The sequence below is a fragment of the Balaenoptera physalus genome, assembly GCF_965194825.1.
Source record: "Balaenoptera physalus genome assembly, chromosome: 17".
Classification (NCBI taxonomy): Eukaryota; Metazoa; Chordata; class Mammalia; order Artiodactyla; family Balaenopteridae; genus Balaenoptera; species Balaenoptera physalus.
In genome coordinates this window covers 12,442,734-12,459,993 of record NC_138895.1, presented here as the reverse complement: position 1 = coordinate 12,459,993, position 17,260 = coordinate 12,442,734, and the positions used below count along the sequence as shown (strand labels likewise).

General features: G+C 43.7%; 2 protein-coding genes across 6 annotated transcripts in view; one reads left to right on the top strand and one right to left on the bottom strand.

Annotated features, from left to right (window-relative positions):
- The window catches only part of CRH (corticotropin releasing hormone), a 197,159-nt gene extending 195,776 nt beyond the window's left edge, over window positions 1-1,383 (top strand). For both annotated transcript variants that reach the window (XM_082433756.1, XM_082433757.1), the window contains one exon: window positions 285-1,383. In XM_082433756.1, coding sequence (XP_082289882.1) covers window positions 295-876 — 582 coding nt within the window. In that variant the 5' untranslated portion in view covers window positions 285-294 and the 3' untranslated portion in view covers window positions 877-1,383. The remainder of the gene's footprint in view (window positions 1-284) is intronic.
- A 1,430-nt stretch (window positions 1,384-2,813) lies between these two features.
- The window catches only part of TRIM55 (tripartite motif containing 55), a 41,860-nt gene continuing 27,413 nt past the window's right edge, over window positions 2,814-17,260 (bottom strand). For 3 of the 4 annotated variants that reach the window (XM_082433652.1, XM_082433648.1, XM_082433651.1), the window contains one exon: window positions 2,814-3,310. In XM_082433652.1, coding sequence (XP_082289778.1) covers window positions 3,205-3,310 — 106 coding nt within the window. In that variant the 3' untranslated portion in view covers window positions 2,814-3,204. The remainder of the gene's footprint in view (window positions 3,311-17,260) is intronic. The other variant, XM_082433649.1, reaches the window with a different exon arrangement.

Here is a 17,260-nt window from a genome sequence, read left to right as displayed (position 1 = left end):
AGTCAGTCCGGCCTGACGAGGGGCTGAGCTTTGGCGCCGAGCCCTGCAGGCGTCCCTTTTCTTGCTCCCCGTCTCGGTCTCCCTCCAACTCTGGAAGTCCGAGTTTGCGCGCTTCAGCACCGCGGACAGCGCCCGCCCGAGCCCCCGAGCCAGGTCTGTGGGTGTCGTCCTGTAGGAAGCCCCCCCACCCCGAGTGCACCTCCCAGTTGAGCTCAACTCTGACCAACTCTCCCTTTCTCTCTCTCTCTGGTTCCGCCCTCTGCCCACCTCGGTGCCGCACCTAGCGCCCCTAACATGCGGCTGCCGCTGCTCGTGTCCGCGGGCGTCCTGCTGGTGGCTCTCCTGCCCTGCCCGCCGTGCAGGGCCCTCCTTAGCCGGGGGCCCGTCCCGGGGGCCCGGCAGGCCTCGCAGCACCCCCAGCCCCTGGATTTCTTCCAGCCTTCGTCGCAGCCTCAGCAGCCGCAGGCTCGGCCCGTCCTGCTCCGCATGGGGGAGGAGTACTTCCTCCGCCTGGGTAGCCTCAATAAGAGCCCCGCTGCTCCGCTCTCGCCCGCCTCCTCGCCTCCTGCCGGCAGCAGCGGCAGCCGCCTTTCGCCGGACGAGGTGGCCGCCAACTTTTTCCGCGCGTTGCTGCAGCAGCTGCCGCTGCCCCGGCGCCCGCTCGACAGCCCTGCGAGTCCGGTGGAACGCGGCGCCGAGAACGCCCTCGGCGGCCGCCAGGAGGCACCAGAGAGGGAGAGGCGAGCCGAGGAACCTCCCATCTCCCTGGATCTCACCTTCCACCTCCTCCGAGAAGTCTTGGAAATGGCCAGGGCTGAGCAGTTAGCGCAGCAAGCTCACAGCAACAGGAAACTGATGGAGATTATTGGGAAATGAAACGGTGCGTTTGGCCAGAAAGATTCTGCATTTAACACAAAAAGTAAAAATAAAAAATAATGCAGTATTCTGTACCACAGCATTGCTCTGATACCATTTGTTTATTTTTATATAGCTTGAGACGTAGAGGATGTACAGCGAGAGCGCCCATACTCCTTAGTGAGCATGCACAAATGTATTCACGTGCAGTAACGCAACATCCTGTAATTTGTACCGTGTACTTATAGTTTCTATTTCCAGGTGTCTTTAACAGTGTTTTAAAGAGAGTATAGACCCAGGAGGAAATGTTTTGAAGAAGCAGACAGAAGTCACCCAATTGATTTGGTTGTGATTTGAGCCAAAAAGAATGTCATTCTCTTGGGTGGGTGAGTCAAAATCTGTAAGCTCTTTGAACCAACTTTTCCTTGTAAACGTTTCAGTAATAAAACAGCTTTCCAATCCTTGGTCAATTTGGTTGTGTAAGAGAATGTTGAATATTTATATTTCTAATAAAAGCTGCAAAGGTAATCATGACTTTATTTTTCCTCTTCAGTGCTCACAGGGGAATATACTCTGAGCTCCTTACTTCCTCCAAATTGACTTCAGCACAAGAGAAAACAAAACTCCTTGCATTTAATTTTCTACTAAAAACACAAACCTATGTCAGTGGCTTACACAGCAACCACCTTGGACTCATTTCTGCACCCCAGATTACTCCTCTGTGGTTGAGTTAAATAATTTGGAAAGTTGTTTCCAGTTCTAAGGCTTGGTAATTCTATAAATAGAAGATTGATTCATAATGGAAATAACATCTAACCCTGATTACCTATAAGATGTGAAATAATTGGGGACAGTGGGGAAGGAGGAAAGGAAAAGAGGACAAGGGCTGTGGGGGGGCTTTCTTCCAATTAGGGGCCAAAATGCTGCATTGTTTTCCCATGAGAAAGGCTTACTTTATCAAACGATTACTTTGGTACCATTAATTATCTTTTTTCTAAGCTATTTTCCACTGCTGTCTTCTAGTAGGAGAAACTTAATAGCCTCTCCACTTAAAAGAACTAAATGTAGTTGCTGTAAAATGGCCCTTGGGAACATTTTTTTTATAAAGCACATTTTGACTTGAATAACTTCACAAATACCTCATGTATGTCTATGCCAACCCTAATCACTTTAATTCTTAGGAATACAAACTATCTCTATGCACTTCTAAAATCAAACAGCACACCTAATTAGTTTTACAATGCACTCACCTTTGGTAGCTTAGTTATAACTTTAAAAATTCAATCGAATGTTTAATACTTCAGAATTAATCTGGATGGATGAGGATGTTTCTTCCCTTGAGACCCTTTAACTTCACTTGATTAGTGGATTAATAAGATGATATGAAACATAATAAATCATTGTAAGACTAAGTCGTTAAAAACAGCATTTATTTAAGAGTTCATACAGAGTAAAGTTAAAACTTATGTTTCGAAGGAGGCAAAATTATGGTGGAACAAATAAAGCATGATTTAAATACATATATATATATATTTGTACATGTATAATGTGTATTGTGTGTGTATATATATATTTAAATACATGCAGTTATTCTACAGTTCAGCAGATTGGTGCCTCAGTGGATACATAAGAAAATAGCCAGTTCCTGTTGAAAAGTCTTTTTTAGTTAAAGTGCCTGATATCTGCATATCTAAAACTAAGATTAGAAAAATGTCACAAGAAATGTCCTTGTCCTTTAGCCTTCTGGACTATGAAAGTGTCACCAGAGTCAAAGAACATTTCTGGATATCCATTCAGCGACATCTATGGTGGAAAAGAGGAAAGCTTTGTGAAGCATCTCATATCTTTGGTCAATGATTTACCTTTTGTCCATATATTGATAAATCAGTCACTTCTGAATTAACACTGAATTTCACTGACCACCTGCATTGTTAAAGAGGAAAGAGAATAAGAGCTACTATGATATCATAACACAAGACAGTGCGTATTAGAGACGAGAGTGCAGTGCCCACATTTTTAAACACCTGCCACTTGTTACTGAAACACACACACACATACCACACCTACAAACCCTTCATAATGTTTCCCACACAATAAAAGATTTGCGTAAGATCAAGTTCCTTTTTTCCCAATGCTTTCTGCAACTGTTTTCTCAAAGCATTGTTTTCCCTCAATGTGTTAGCTAAGTCATCTGGAATTAAAGGGTATTTTTGGTAGAAATCCCGTTCAGAGGTCCCTTTCATCATCTGCATAATATTAGTTTCATCTAGGTTCCCTGCTGCCTGTGTGAATCTCAGCCAGGCAGACAGAGGTGCAGCAGTTGGAATGAACATCATTCATTCAGGGAGTTCAACCAGGAAAAGGAGAAGACGTGGCGAGCTGGCTCAGAATCAGCTCCATTCCCGCTCCCTGAAGCTGCAGCCTGTCCCTGGAGGGGAGGGTCCTCAAATCCAGTCTGCAACGGAAGAAAATCTGCATCAGAGGAAAAAGAGGCCAGTCCTTTTTGAGTTGGTCCAGTCACTTTTCTATTGAGGGGAAAGGATAATAATAATTATATAGGACATAATTATTATTAGGAATGGAAAGCAAGCTCAGGTTATCTTGGCTATGGCCAAGAGCCATGAAAGGCATTCACACTCGTGATCTAAAAAGGGGCAGCAGTAACGCATGCCCCTCGGGAAACAGTACAGGCTATTCTACTTGTTTTTAAAGTCCACTTGTACATGATTCACTGAGATGAAAATAACATTAAAACTAGTAGGAATTTGGGTTTAGAAAAGTCTGCAAAATAAATAAAATCCTGATTTAAATGACTTCACTACATCACATGACATACTATAATCTCTCCACTGCTAAAGTAAGAATTTCTACCAGCATATGAAGAAAATATATATATATATATATGTAATTTTTGCAAAACTGCAAGCTTAGTTTTGAGCAAATCATGAATAAAAGGACTTTTTTCTCCAAGCAATAAAATCTAATTACATAGACATTTCTAAAGAGATATCTTTTATAGATACCAGACAGATACAAGTTATGATTTTGAAGTCATTGATCTATCTAATCTCATAAGTGAAATTTACTTATGATGCCTTGAGTTTAAAAAATAATCACTCAGTGGAATGAGGGAGGGACAATCATAAAGAAGTCTTGCTGAAATGCGACTTGAAGTAAAAATTCAGACTGCTTACATTGAAGGTACCATGACAAACAGAGAACTTCCTCAGAGAACTACCAAACACAGACTAACATTCTGACGACTTCACTGGTAAAGTTATCACATGGGATTAGAATGCCACTGATGCCAAAGCAATGAGGTAGGCACATGCATTCAACCCAGAATCCCTGGGTGATGTTATGAAGCTGCTGTATGAATGGACAATACCTGGCACAGGCAAAGCAGAACTTTGATAAGTGTGTTGTTTTGTTGCCACTCAAACTAGTTTCAAGAGACAAATGAGTGCTTGTCCTGCACTTTACCAGATTTTACCCTAAGTATATACCGGGTGCTGATGTTTCAAGCTCACTAAAATTTTCCCAAGTCCTTATGGCTTTAGGATTATCCTTCCCCCTGCCATGTTGTTCCCTGATAGAAAGTTAAGAAGGGCCATGGAATCATATTAGCCACAGTAGAATAAAACTAAAGCAGGTAGATTTCTATAAAGGAATAGTTGAGACATCGAGTGTGACCGGGCTTTTTTTAAAAGGCTGTTATTAGATTCTGTTGGTAATGGGTTAGCCACCTCAATGTCCTTGAAGTTGATATGGAATTAACATCATCCTGACAGAACCCTGTGCCTATGTATGCATGCTGAACTCTTCTCTTTTCCATCATAGTCACCTTACTCTCACGAATCCTAAAAAATCCCAGGTGATCTAGGCATATCATTAATGTGTAAAGTACTTTTCTCTAGCCATTCTGTATGAGTGAAGAGTGAATTCTGCCTAGATGAACAGACCATCAGGCTTCATTTTGTAGCCTCTTTTCCTTGAAGGCAATTTCTAATCTAGAGGAAACTTCCATGACAGTTGTTCTGAAATATCTGAAGGGTGAAACTAGAGTTGGGTAAGGTATTTTCTGCAGAGGAATAGAATCTTTGTGACACTGCTGGTGGCTTGCAAGCCATTTGGGGCTGCTTTTGGAATCTGTATATATTTTAGTGCGTTTTTTTTATACTCGAGATTAAAATCTATCTTCCATTTTCAATGTTTTAGCTGTTAATACCCTACAGCCTTCAAAACTTGGTATTAAATAGTTTGGGTTTGCTACTTTTACACTCTCATGTTTTTAGTCAGTTATTATATTCCAAACAATATGGACCAATGCTATCTTTCAGAGCAGAAAGGCCGGTGCCAGAGCAGGGGGCTAAGAGCGGAGATTATCCTGAGTATCTATAGGTGATTATACCGTCTCCTTGGTCTTATTTATGTGAACTTGAGGACCACCCCGCCCCGAACCATCTCAGCAAGGAAGTTTTATGCAAAGAGGCTTAGCCTGGTTTTGAATCCCAGACTAACAACTTATTAGCTGTATGACTCGGGCAAGTCACTTAACCTCTCTGAGCCTTAGTTTTCTCTTTTGTGAAATAGAGATGACACCCTATCTCACAAGGTTGTTGTAAGGGCTGAATAAATAAAGTAATGCACCTAAAGCACTTTGCACACAACTCACTTATATTAACTGCTTCATACATGTCCGTTTCCTCCCTCCCTCCTTTCCTTTTCCTCCCTTCCCTCCTTTCCTTTTCCTCCCTTCCTCCCTTCCTTCCTCCCTCCCTTCCTTCCTCCCTCCCTCTTTCCTTCCTTCCTCCCTCCCTCCCTTCCTTCCCTCCCTTCCTTCCTTCCTTTTCTTCTCATATTAGCAAAGAGGCTCCTCTGCCACACAGAAACACCTGGGGACTGTTTGTGAGGAGCGATATACAACAGCCAAGACGCCCCAGTAAAGAAAGACAGTTGTATTTGTGATGCTCATCTTTCCAGAACTGGGAGTCACGTATAAGTTTAGTTCCTTTGGCATGCTGTAATCACGGTTACTCATCACCCAGTCCAGTGTACCTCCACGTGGCCCGACTTTATATATGGCTCTCTCATAAAGGGAGAAGGAGTTAAAAATTTAGAAATCTCTCTATAAGCACAGCCCATTCAATCATAAGCAGATATTTTCCCTACAGCCTTCCCCAAGAGAAATGTATATATGTATTCCTTTAAATAGTTTTCCAAATGCTGGCTCTCCTTCATCACAGGAAGTGCTATTTCTTGGGAATAATGATGTCTCATTGAAGCTGAACAAAGGACAGAGAATGATAAGCACTGATCTCCTCTACCTGCTTTTGAGTTTGCCCTGCATTCCAGTTTATTCTGAGGTGTATGACAAGGGGAAGAAAGGATTGTTAGTCTGATATTATTTCTATATTTTACACATTTTCCTCAGGTAACAAATGAACAAACTTAACAACCATCATTTAACACTGCTCTATCAGCATGGGGCTTCAGATAAGTTGAGAAATGTGAGTTTTAGTCATAAAATAAAACCTGGAAATGGAACAGGGAGGCGGAATTTTCCATCTCAACTGGGAGACCCAGTTCAGTCAAGATCCACAGAAGACTAGCCGAAGGGAATGATATACCTTTGCTTAAAGGAAAGACCATTTTTCTCACGTGAACTTGACCAGAAATTCTGGGTATTCATGAACCAGACTCACTCAGAAACACAAAATCTTTTATTTTCCTTTGATTTATTTCCTGTTACTATCAAATGCCGTTTGAAAGGGAAAAAAATTAATGTCAGATTATGGTACTAGGCTATCTTTTCCCTGCCCTGAAGAGCAGGGTGGTGAGACGTGCTTCTGCTCAGGGCTGAGTGATGTGTACGCATCATCCTTGTTACGTCATCAAGTACCATTTCTTGCTGATGGGGATAAAGGAGCATGAATTCCGCCAGAGGCTTGTGGATATCTTTCTCTGTGTATAGGGCAGTTCCAGGTTATGGCCAGTGTTTGCTTGGCCTGAACTGTGCATGGCATTTTGAAAAAGGCTTGAATTAGCTGCAAACATTAAAAAATTAGGAGCAAGGGTGTGAAGAAATAGAAACTCTTGTGCACTGTTGGTGGGAATGTAAACCAGTGTAAAATAGCATAGTGATTCCTCAAAAAACTAAACATAGAACTACCGTATGATTCTGAAATTCAGTAAGAATTGAAAATAGGAACTCACACAGGTATTTGTACACCCATGTTTACAGTGGCGCTATTCACAATAGGTGAAAGCAACCCAAGTATCCGTCAATGGGTAAATAGATAAACAAAATGTGGCATATGCATATAATGGGATATTACTCAGTCTGAAAAAAGGAAGGAAATTCTGACACATGCTACAACATGGATGAACCTTGAGGACATTATGCTAAGTGAAATAAGCCAGTCACTAAAAGACAAATTCACTACAATCCCACTTACATGAGGTATCTAAAGTCATCAAATTCATAGAAACAGAAAGTAGAATGGTGATTGCCAGGGGTTAGGGGGAGGGGGCAATGGGAAGATATTGCTTAATGGGTATAGAGTTTCAGTTTTGCAAGATGAAAAAGTTCTGGAGATTGGTTGCATAATAGTGGGAATTTACTCAATGCTACTGAACTGAACACTTAAAAATGGTGGTTAAGACGGTCATTTTTATGTTATGTGTTTTTAACCACAATTAAAACAATATTTTTAATTAGGAGATTTCCCATTAAAATCTGGATTAGCAGGTCCTCTTGGCAAAGCAGAAATTTAGCAACCCAGAACCTGCAGGAAGGGCTGAGCAGCACGGTCCCGTTGGGCTGGGATGCACTCTCCCGCAGAGTTTCCCACAGTGCTCACCACTCCCTTTTGCCTCCCCCGCTGCAAGGCTGTTTTCAGCGGCCATTTATCACTGTGCTTGTACAGTTGCTATGCTCAAAGTAAGTTAAGAGGAAAGCAAACAATATCATGTATTATATTTGTGCTTCTATCAACATTTTTTCTTTCACCTCACCTGCTTTTTCATTAATCTTACCTTCTTGGTCTGTAAAGGCACACAAGCTTGTTGCTCTTAACAGAAGGTTAGTTTTTAGTAGGAAGGTGTCAAAGAAAAGAGAGGATAATACTCAGTGGAGTCTTTGGCTTGATTTTTATGCTAAATGGGATGAATTTTGTAAAAAAGCCAACACGCTTCTTGTGGCAATATTCTTGACAAAGCGTGAAACTGCCTTCGGCGTTTCACTGAGGCCAAATGTGTCCCTGGACACTTAGCGCTGGGGATACAACTGGGTGCCGTTTTGGAGGAAATGCTCTTGTTTGGGCTCGGGGTCGACACCAGTAGCCCCCTTTACCTAAATGCGGCTTGGCCCACTTGATTCACTGACTGAACAAAACGAAACAGACGCTTTCCTGATATTCACTCTGGCAGAAGACAGTGTAGCCACATTTATGAGAGGAATTATTTTTTGCGAGCCCGGAATAAACGAGTGAGCTGTGCCAGGTCATTCTAATGAGTAACCGGTGCCCGCAGGCTGCCTCTAAGCTTCCCAGGGCCTCCGTAAGGTGCCAGCCTCAGCCCTTCCCCAAATGAGCATCGTGTACACCACCCACGATTCTGATCCGTTACAACGTAACTGTCCTGCGTTCCATTCCCTCAGGCTTATCCAAGTGATAGTAACTGATTGGATAAACTGAATTGCAACTGAGACATTAATGGACGCTGATGGCTCCAGGTCCACCCCTGCCAGATACCATTTTACCTAGAAATGGCCCTGCCTTACCCTGAGGGCCGTGCTGTTGTGGACATGTCCGCCACATGCCCAGCACGGAAGGAGGTGCCGGGGGCAGTGAGGAAACTGTGTCCAGCCCCACACCTGGGCCTCGCCCTCCTCTCTGCTGCCGTGAATGCCAATCACAAATTTAACCTGATGGAAGGATCTGGTTACCATGCATGTTAAATGCCAGTCTTTCTAGGTCAATCCAAAAGAAGGCTTGAGCATCTACAGTGAAAGCCATTTGACTTAAAGGAATGTGGGTGAGAAGGGTAAGGCTAGACTTGAGGCCACTGAGTGGGCGACCACCCGTGTCTGTCCTGCACCTGCTGGGCTGGGTCAGAGAATCAGAGCCAGATGCTGGAAACAGGTGTGAGGAGGAATGCCGAGGTCAAGGGTAGAACGTTTATTCAGAAAGATTCAACCCAAGCATTGGCCTGCTCCCTGCTTAGCATTCCTGAACCTCAGGCCCCTGGAGAGCTTAAGCATTATGGATTCCAGACTGGAAAAGAGAGTACAGCCAAGACCCTGGGCCAGTCGTCAATGCCTGAGAAGTGACTGGGGCATGGTCGGTGACTCACAGCCAAGGGTCTAAGCCCTGGAAACTCGGCTGGGCAGGTCCATCATGGGCAATTCTTTCACAGGAATGCAGTCAACTCTGCTCAGTGGCAGAGCAATCAAGGTATGTTAGGAATGCAGCACAGAGCTGTGACAATACAGCACGCGCTCCACAGATGCTAGAGGAAGGTGAAAAGAGGTACCCCTCGCCCCACCAAATGAGCCCTGGAAGGAAAACATTCACTAAAGAGCCTTTTTTTCCCTTGGGAGAATTTACAGTTCTGCACACTGAGGGATGGAAGGGATGGATGAAGGGAGTTGATCTCGGGGCTTCGTTGCCATGAGCTGTCTCCCTCTTGCTAAGTTAGGGAAGATCAGAAACCAGGACTATGAAACGAGAAGAAATTAAACTCACTCACTGTTTCTTAACCTGGAGGAAGATGTGTGGTGTACTCTCTTTGGTCTGTTTCAAACATGGTGTCTAGGAATTGATGGGGTCGGTGGGGAGCAGGAAGGAGAAGTGAAATTGCTGATATCACAGTTCTGCAAAAACTTACAGGCAGCTTTCTTCTCAGGCATGGACCCGACATTGTGTGTCCAGCACAGGGTGTGTGTGTTCTCAGCCTTTCTGAACGGAGAGCTGAATTACAAAGGATGCTAATTAGATCTTTAATTCCTCACAAACGGGACTTCTTTGCCTTGTGTGAGGGAAACAGGCAAACAGGTTTTCAAGAGCTGTGGGAGGCTGCTGGTATTGCTATGCCCAATTCATGGACAAGAAAACATGGGATGGTTGAGGAATTGGCTCAAAGTAACTCTATGGGTTATGCTGAGACCATAAAGCCAAGGAGAAAAGAGGCAGCGAGTGCTGCTGAGCATGTGAGACTCAGGGGACAGGCTGACTCCACCCCAGGAAGTCAGAGACAGGGAGGCAGGTGGGTCAGCAGCGTGGGGTGCAGCCGAAGGACTGGTGCACTCATTTGCAGTGTATGCGCACATCACTGCAGGCGGTGGAGGCCGAGAACCGACCTCTCTATGCCCGTGTGTCATGAGTGGTGAGTCAATGCAGAGAACCCTCGGTCACACTATTTTTGCCTCAATCACGTCAACCCAGGTAAAGTGGGGGTTCACCCACTTTTCCTAGATGTGGGCATGGCCTCCATCCTACTGCATGCACACACTCCGTGGTGGTGGACAAGGGGTCACCGAGCACCAAGCTCCCAGCTGCTCCGTGATTTGGAGCAGGTCACTCATCCCCTATAATCCTCCACTAAAAAATGAGGGAGTTTAACAATTCTTACTGTGCAGGGTTGTTGGGAGGTTTAAATGAGAGAATCTCTGTGAAAGACCTTGCACATTAGTTACAGTCATTACCACGTGGCACTGGTTTCTCACGATGGTGGATTCCTTCTTTGCTTTGTTGGTTGTAGTGGGGAAAAGGCCTGGAAATCACTGAGATACATAAATAAAGGCAGAAAAAAATCCACAGGATGTACAACACTAGCAAGAGTCTTAGAATCAGAATAATAAACATTTAAAAAATACGGGAAGCAAAACCCAACTAGCTGTGTCATAACAACTCCCCCAGAGAGCTCTCCCCAGTGCCTGCGTTACTGTTTTCAGGAATCGTAGAGCTGTAGGCGCAGGTTGCCAGGGGAAATGAATTCATTACGCTGCTCACACACAATTTACATTAAATTTCCCTCTTTAAAACAAATACATCCATTTTAGCTTCCTATTAAAGTGACTTTTACTAAGGAAGCTATTTGATCCTGAGAAATATAGCCTACAGTTGCAGTATAGAATTTTTTTTTTTTTTGGCTCTTCTAGAAAAGTCCCCAAATTGACAGTTATTAGGATGTCACTTTCCCAGGAGGAAAAAAAAAAAAAAACCCAGAAAGAGAAAATTGCAGTTGCAGGATACAAATGAAAAAGCATTAATAATATTCATATAATAGTCTCATTAAAACTGACTTCTTTAAATAAAAACCTTACTCCAAAATTTTTTCTATGTAAAAATGCCTGCATTTCATTATCAGAACTTCTTATAATTTCCGGGACTATTAAGTGCTGGATAATGTTATGCAGTAAATGTAGGCTAGTCCTGAGTGCTGATTGGTTGTCTCTCTATTTTTACCAAGTGAAATTCCAGCATAGTCAGGGTGCCTGGCTTATCAGCAATTCGATTCATAAGCTTGAATCTCCTAATTTGTAAAACACAAGCAATTGCTCTCAGTAGGGGTTTCTATTTGAAAATAATTTGACACCCTGAATCCCTCAATTAAATTTAGAGAACATAGTTAAATTTTCATTCATTTCAGTTTGTTTTGGAAAATTAAATAAATCATTTCAAAGAACATAGGACCTATAGTCACACTAATGGGAAATCATATTCTTGGTCTCCTGCTTTATTCTTTAAAACGTTCTGTGATACCTTGTGAAATTAATCTTGCTCAGAAGAGAAGCTTTCTGGACCAATGGCCTCAGGCATCTCTCACCTCTCAGTCCCTAGTGGCAGCTGGAGTTGATATTTGCCCTTAAGATTGGAGTGAATGATTTGGTCTCAAAGGTTATTTGCATGAAAATTATTTTATCTTTTTGTGTGTGACAGCTCGTGGGGACCCAGGGCTCCACACACCTGCTTTTCCTTGGAACGTTGGCTATTGTTCATCCCAGTTTAAGAAAATATTAATATTTTCAAGGGGACTGAGTCTTGGATTAATGAGAAATTTGATAAGATCTCAGGTCTGGGGACACATGTATTGGTTTCTGAGACTCTAGGAAATAAACCCTGGGCTTTAAGAATCTTGGCTAGTGCCATGTGTCTTTCTTTCCTCCTTTCTGCCTTCCTTCCTGCCTTCCTTCTAAGAAATGTTTTTTTATTTTCCCCTGGGAGCACGTTTATAATCTCACAGGACAACATTTATAGAACCTGGGTTGGGGACTAAGATGGCCATGGGCTGGTTTTCCTTGGAGATACTTCCCGCACTGGACTCCACATATCCCTTTTGCTATTTTAGAGTGAAGAGCCCAAAGGTGTGGGTAACCCACATTGTCCCAGATGTTCTGTCTCTGAGCTCATGATATATTCGATAGGAAGCATCTGGGAACACTCAGGACAGGAGGAAGGACCATCTGCACCTTCTTGTCAACACCTGGGTTGGGAACCTTGGACCTTCTCAGCCAAGAGGACAAGCCCAGGGTTGGAAGTCCCTGGCCCACGACAGGGTGGCCTCTGCAGTTCCATGGAAAGGGGTGTAGCCAGGACAAGGAGGGAATTGGGGCAGAGGCATGTCATTAAAATGTACAGACGTATTAGCTCATAAAGCAATTTACATCTAAACTAAAAATAGGTCCCCACAGACCGGTGAAAACTAATCATCAGACTGTAAAGTTCAGCCTTGTCACTTAAAAGCATCAGGCAGCTCAGCCATCGCGGCCCTTGCGATGCCTGGCCCTGTGCGTGGCTGTGGAAGGAAGGGGGGACCGGTGTGTTGGGTTTAGGCCGTGAGGTCCTCCGTGGCCAGCCGTCTGGAACGTCTTAGGGATTGTCAGCATCTTCCTCCTCCAGGCTCTCCCCATCGGCCCTCTGACTTCTCTACCCAACCCTAAAAAATAGTATTGATCTCTGAGAGCGAGGACCTCTCTGTATCCATTCAAGCAGGCAGACACAAAAAGAGTTATTTTTTGTTAACACTTATCTTGGGATAGATTCTTCAAGAAAATATAACAATGCTAATATAGGCACCTAAACAGAGTTTCAAAATACATGAGGCAAAGCTGATAGAACTGCAAGGATAAATAGACAAATCCACAATGAGAGTCATAGATCTCAAAATTCCCCTCTCAGCAATTGATAAAACAAGTAAGCAGGAAATCAGTGAGGATAGAGTGAACCGAACCTGAACAACACTCTCTGACCTGGTGGACATTTATAGAACACTCCACCCAACAACAACAGAAAATACAAGGTTCTCAACTGCACATGGAACATTCACCAAGTTAGCTCATATTTGGGGCCATAAAACAGATCTTAATACATTTAAAAGGATGGGAATCATGTAACAAATATTCTCTCTCCACAATGGAATCAAACCAGAAATCAAACAGAAAGCAATCTGGAAGATCTCCATACAATGAAATACTACTCAGGAATAAAAAGAAACAAGCTACTGATACATGCAACCGAATGGGTGACTCAAGAGCGTTATGCAAAGTGAAAAAAGCCAGTCACAGAAGTCTATATATTGGATGTTTCACTTATACAATCTTCTAGAACTGGCAAAACTATAATGACAAGCAAAACAGCAGCTGGGATGCAGGAAGGAGATTAACTGCAAAGGCACGTGAGGGAACTTTTTGGAGTGATAGAAATACTCTATAGCTTTACTGTGATAGTGGCTACACAATGCTACATAGTTGTCAAAATTTCTTGACCCGTACACTTAGAATAGGTAAATTTAAAAATTCACATCATCTGTCATCTCTTCATTCATCTAATAGTCCGTGACTACCTTTACTGTGTACATTCTAAGTCTTTGCTCTACTGGGCAATGAGGCCTAAGTACCTTTAGGTGGACTTCAGACATGAACTTTGTGGAGTTTATGGCATCTATAAGGGTAATCACAGCTGTGTAAACATTCAGCTAAATGGGTGCCTAGGAGGAGATTTGGAAACAGTTTGGGAATTAGGGATTTATGTAAGAGCCTCAAGGCAAGAAATACATTTTGAGAAATGCAATGGGCTATCTATTTCACTGAAAATCTATTATTATTATTGTCGCCCAGAATGATTTGTGTCAGGCCGAAGTCCATACCCCTCCCAATTAAAACATCCTGAAACAATTTATAAAATTCTTAGTACTAGATTTTTCACTCTCTAATGTTGTGTAAGTAGATGAATCCTTTCATCGAGTAGTTGCTTCTTTTCCTCATGAGAAAACTAAGGCTCAAAGAAATTAAATGTCCAGAGTCTGATGCAGAAGGAACAGGACAGGAACCGAAGTCCTGTCTCTTGATTTCATTGATCTTTCCTGAGCCCCAAGCCTTAGCAGAGTTTCTATCCAACTTGTTTGTACTTTCAGACTTGAAGAATGGAATGTGGAAAGTGGATATTCTATCCTTGCAACTACAAATAGCTACGATATGGTGAAAGCTTTTAGGGTCTCTGACAGTTACAGCTTCATGCTCTGGTGAACTAGATAAGCTGTGGTTCTTTACAGAGGTAGATGTGGCAGAGATTTTAATGTCAACAACCCCATCTCCAAAGCAACTGGCTTTCTGCAGGGGTGTGTGTGTGTGTGTGTGTGTGTGTGTGTGTGTGTGTGGTGGAAGTGGGGCTGGGGTCCTCCGACCTTGAGGCAGCTGCCGTGGTCCAGAGCAAATGTCAGCCAGGGCAGCTGCCAATTTAATCTACCAAATAGGGAGACATTTCTCTGGAAATCCCTGTTCCCTGTACAGCTCTCATCAAATGGTTTGAATAAATTCTTCCAACCAAAGCCACTAAGCCTCACTGGGAAGGGAGGAAGGGGAACACGGAGGGGCTTTCAATTGTTGCTGCTCCCACTTCTGGAAAAATCTAATTGCCACACATATGCCCAATAAAATACCCAGTTATCCATGGGGGTGGACGTGGTCCCTGTGTTAACACTTGGGTGTGATTTGCATGTAAGTAGGTAGGAAGAGAAGGGCAGCAGAGGAAGCAGGTTGGACAAGGAAATCACCCAGGAGATGGGGCTCGCAGAGACTGCTTTCCAAGGGCGGCCGGCCTCATCACTGTGTGCTCCCCATCTTATTATTGCTCTGTCTTCTGAGGTTGACTAGGGCGTGGTGCAATTTTTTAAAAAATAAATTTTAAAATTAACACATGAAGTAGATCAAATGCTATTTCCTCCAAACTCTCTTTGCATTGACTGAGCATACAGCAGGCCTGGTCTAGAAGGGTGGGAACTTAGAGAGCCATTTTGCAGCTAAAGACCAGTTCATGGGATTTCCCTGGTGGTCCAGTGGTTAAGACTCCACACTTCTACTGCAGGGGGCACGGGTTTGATTCCTAGTCTCCTGATTGGGGGAACAAAGATCCCACATGCCTTGCAGTGCGGCCAAAAAAAAAAACAAACCAAAAACAGTTCATGTATATGGGCTTTGCACAGTGTGATATAGGGCTAAATCCAAACCTTGTTGAGAAATTAGTTTTTCTTCGAGAATGAAGGTGGGGAAGGCAACATGTACCTCTGATCTAACAAAAAGCAGAATCCCGGTTCACCACCGGTGCAGAGTCAACGTCTGTTTTTTTGCCATGGCCAATTTCTGATGCATAATCTGCCTACGTAATTAGGTGAAGAGAGAAGGTATGTGATAAAGTAGAGTTAATACAGCATCAGAAATCAAAGGCAGCAAAAGCAAGGGCAGGCTTCACTGTGTGAATGGCCATGAGGAAAGCACCTGGAAACATTTGCCTTCTTAAAAGGTTTGCAGTTCCACTGATGGGGCTGAAGTGAGTTTACAGATCAGCAAGATCCTTAGATGCTTCTGAAATTCTAAGGCAACCTCGCTTCCTGGCACGGGACCGTATTGTTAAGAGAGGTAAGACTACCAGTGAATCAAGGAGAACTTTTGTGTCACATCCTAAATGTTCAGGGGAAGACTAATGATGAAGTGTGAAATTCTAACAAGCTAACATTGCATTGGACAAATATTAATCTCGTGAGTTGGGTTCTGAGGTAGTGAAGGTGAATCAGGCCTGCGAAACCTTCACAGAGGTGGGGATCTGATGCTGTGGTGACATCTCTGTCCATCTGTCCATACCCTCTTTCAGGCAGGGATCAAAGAGTGGTCCTGCATATGAATAGGTTTCCTTCGCTACGTGAAAGGCCCTTTCTCAAACCCCAGGAATGACACAAGCAAGGTTCTTTGAAATAAGAAGGTCAGTTCACCCTACCCACCCCGCCCCACCTGCCTCAGCCTCATGACAGGCATGTGAATGACAGCATCCATGACATGGGCTCAGTGGATGGCAGACAAGAAGCATGACTCTCCCCCTGCAGCCTCAGGGAAGCATTACACGGATATATGGCAACAAAGCCCCAAACCTGAATTCTCAGAATATAAACTGAACTCCTCAGACAATTATTCAGATCCAGTTATTCAGGATATTCCAATTATGCATGGAGTTTTCTCTCTCCCCATTTGCCCCACTGAGTCCATGGCCAATACTTCCTCCCCTGCTTTTCACCGCAAATAATGACAGGAGGAGGAGTTATGCACCTGAGCGAACAATAAGGACACTCAGAACATTCTAGGGCACACAGGTTTCCAGCTGACTATTAGACACTGGGGCAGGTCCTACTCACACATGGTTATAGACAAGACAGGGACCCATGGAGAGCCTACTGCCATTGCTGAGCAGGCAGCTAATGAGGCAGAAAGGAGCTATGACTGGAGCTTCCAGAGGAGTCAATGTCAACCAGGGAAAAGTCAGCAAGCCAGAAATAGCTGAGTCCTTTCAGCACCAGTCGCCCCGGATCACTTCTGAGCTACAGGCACAGGGAGCTGGGTCTCGGGTCCAGCAAGGTCATTTACTCAAAAGCACGCGGGGTTTGAATCTTTAAATATGATTCATTAAGCTGATAATTTTCAAAAGGCTGCAAAAGGAGTAAGATGTCAGTCCCTAAGCAAACCTCCTAACAGTAATCAAGAATAGGCTTGACCATGAGTATATCAAAGTATATCAAAAATAATATGCTGTTTGCTGGCTTTGTGACTTTTCTTTGGTTCTGATTCTTTATGGCCAGTAGATGAACATTGGCCTTCTGGCTCCTTATGCATTCAGATCTCACCTGGCTGAAATGTCCCTGATGTTGCTGTCCCCATGGCACCCTTCTCTCAGGGCTCCCCTCTCCCAGGAGAGACACTGTAGAGTCTGAGGGTTCAGAAAGAACTAGAAGTCACCTGGTCCACCTGCCCATCAATGCAGTTACCTGGCCACCTCCTGGGCTCCTCTCTGGTGAGGCAGATGAAATGCTGCTACACAATCGAATGGAAACCCTGCGTATTCCTGAATCAGGCCTTTGC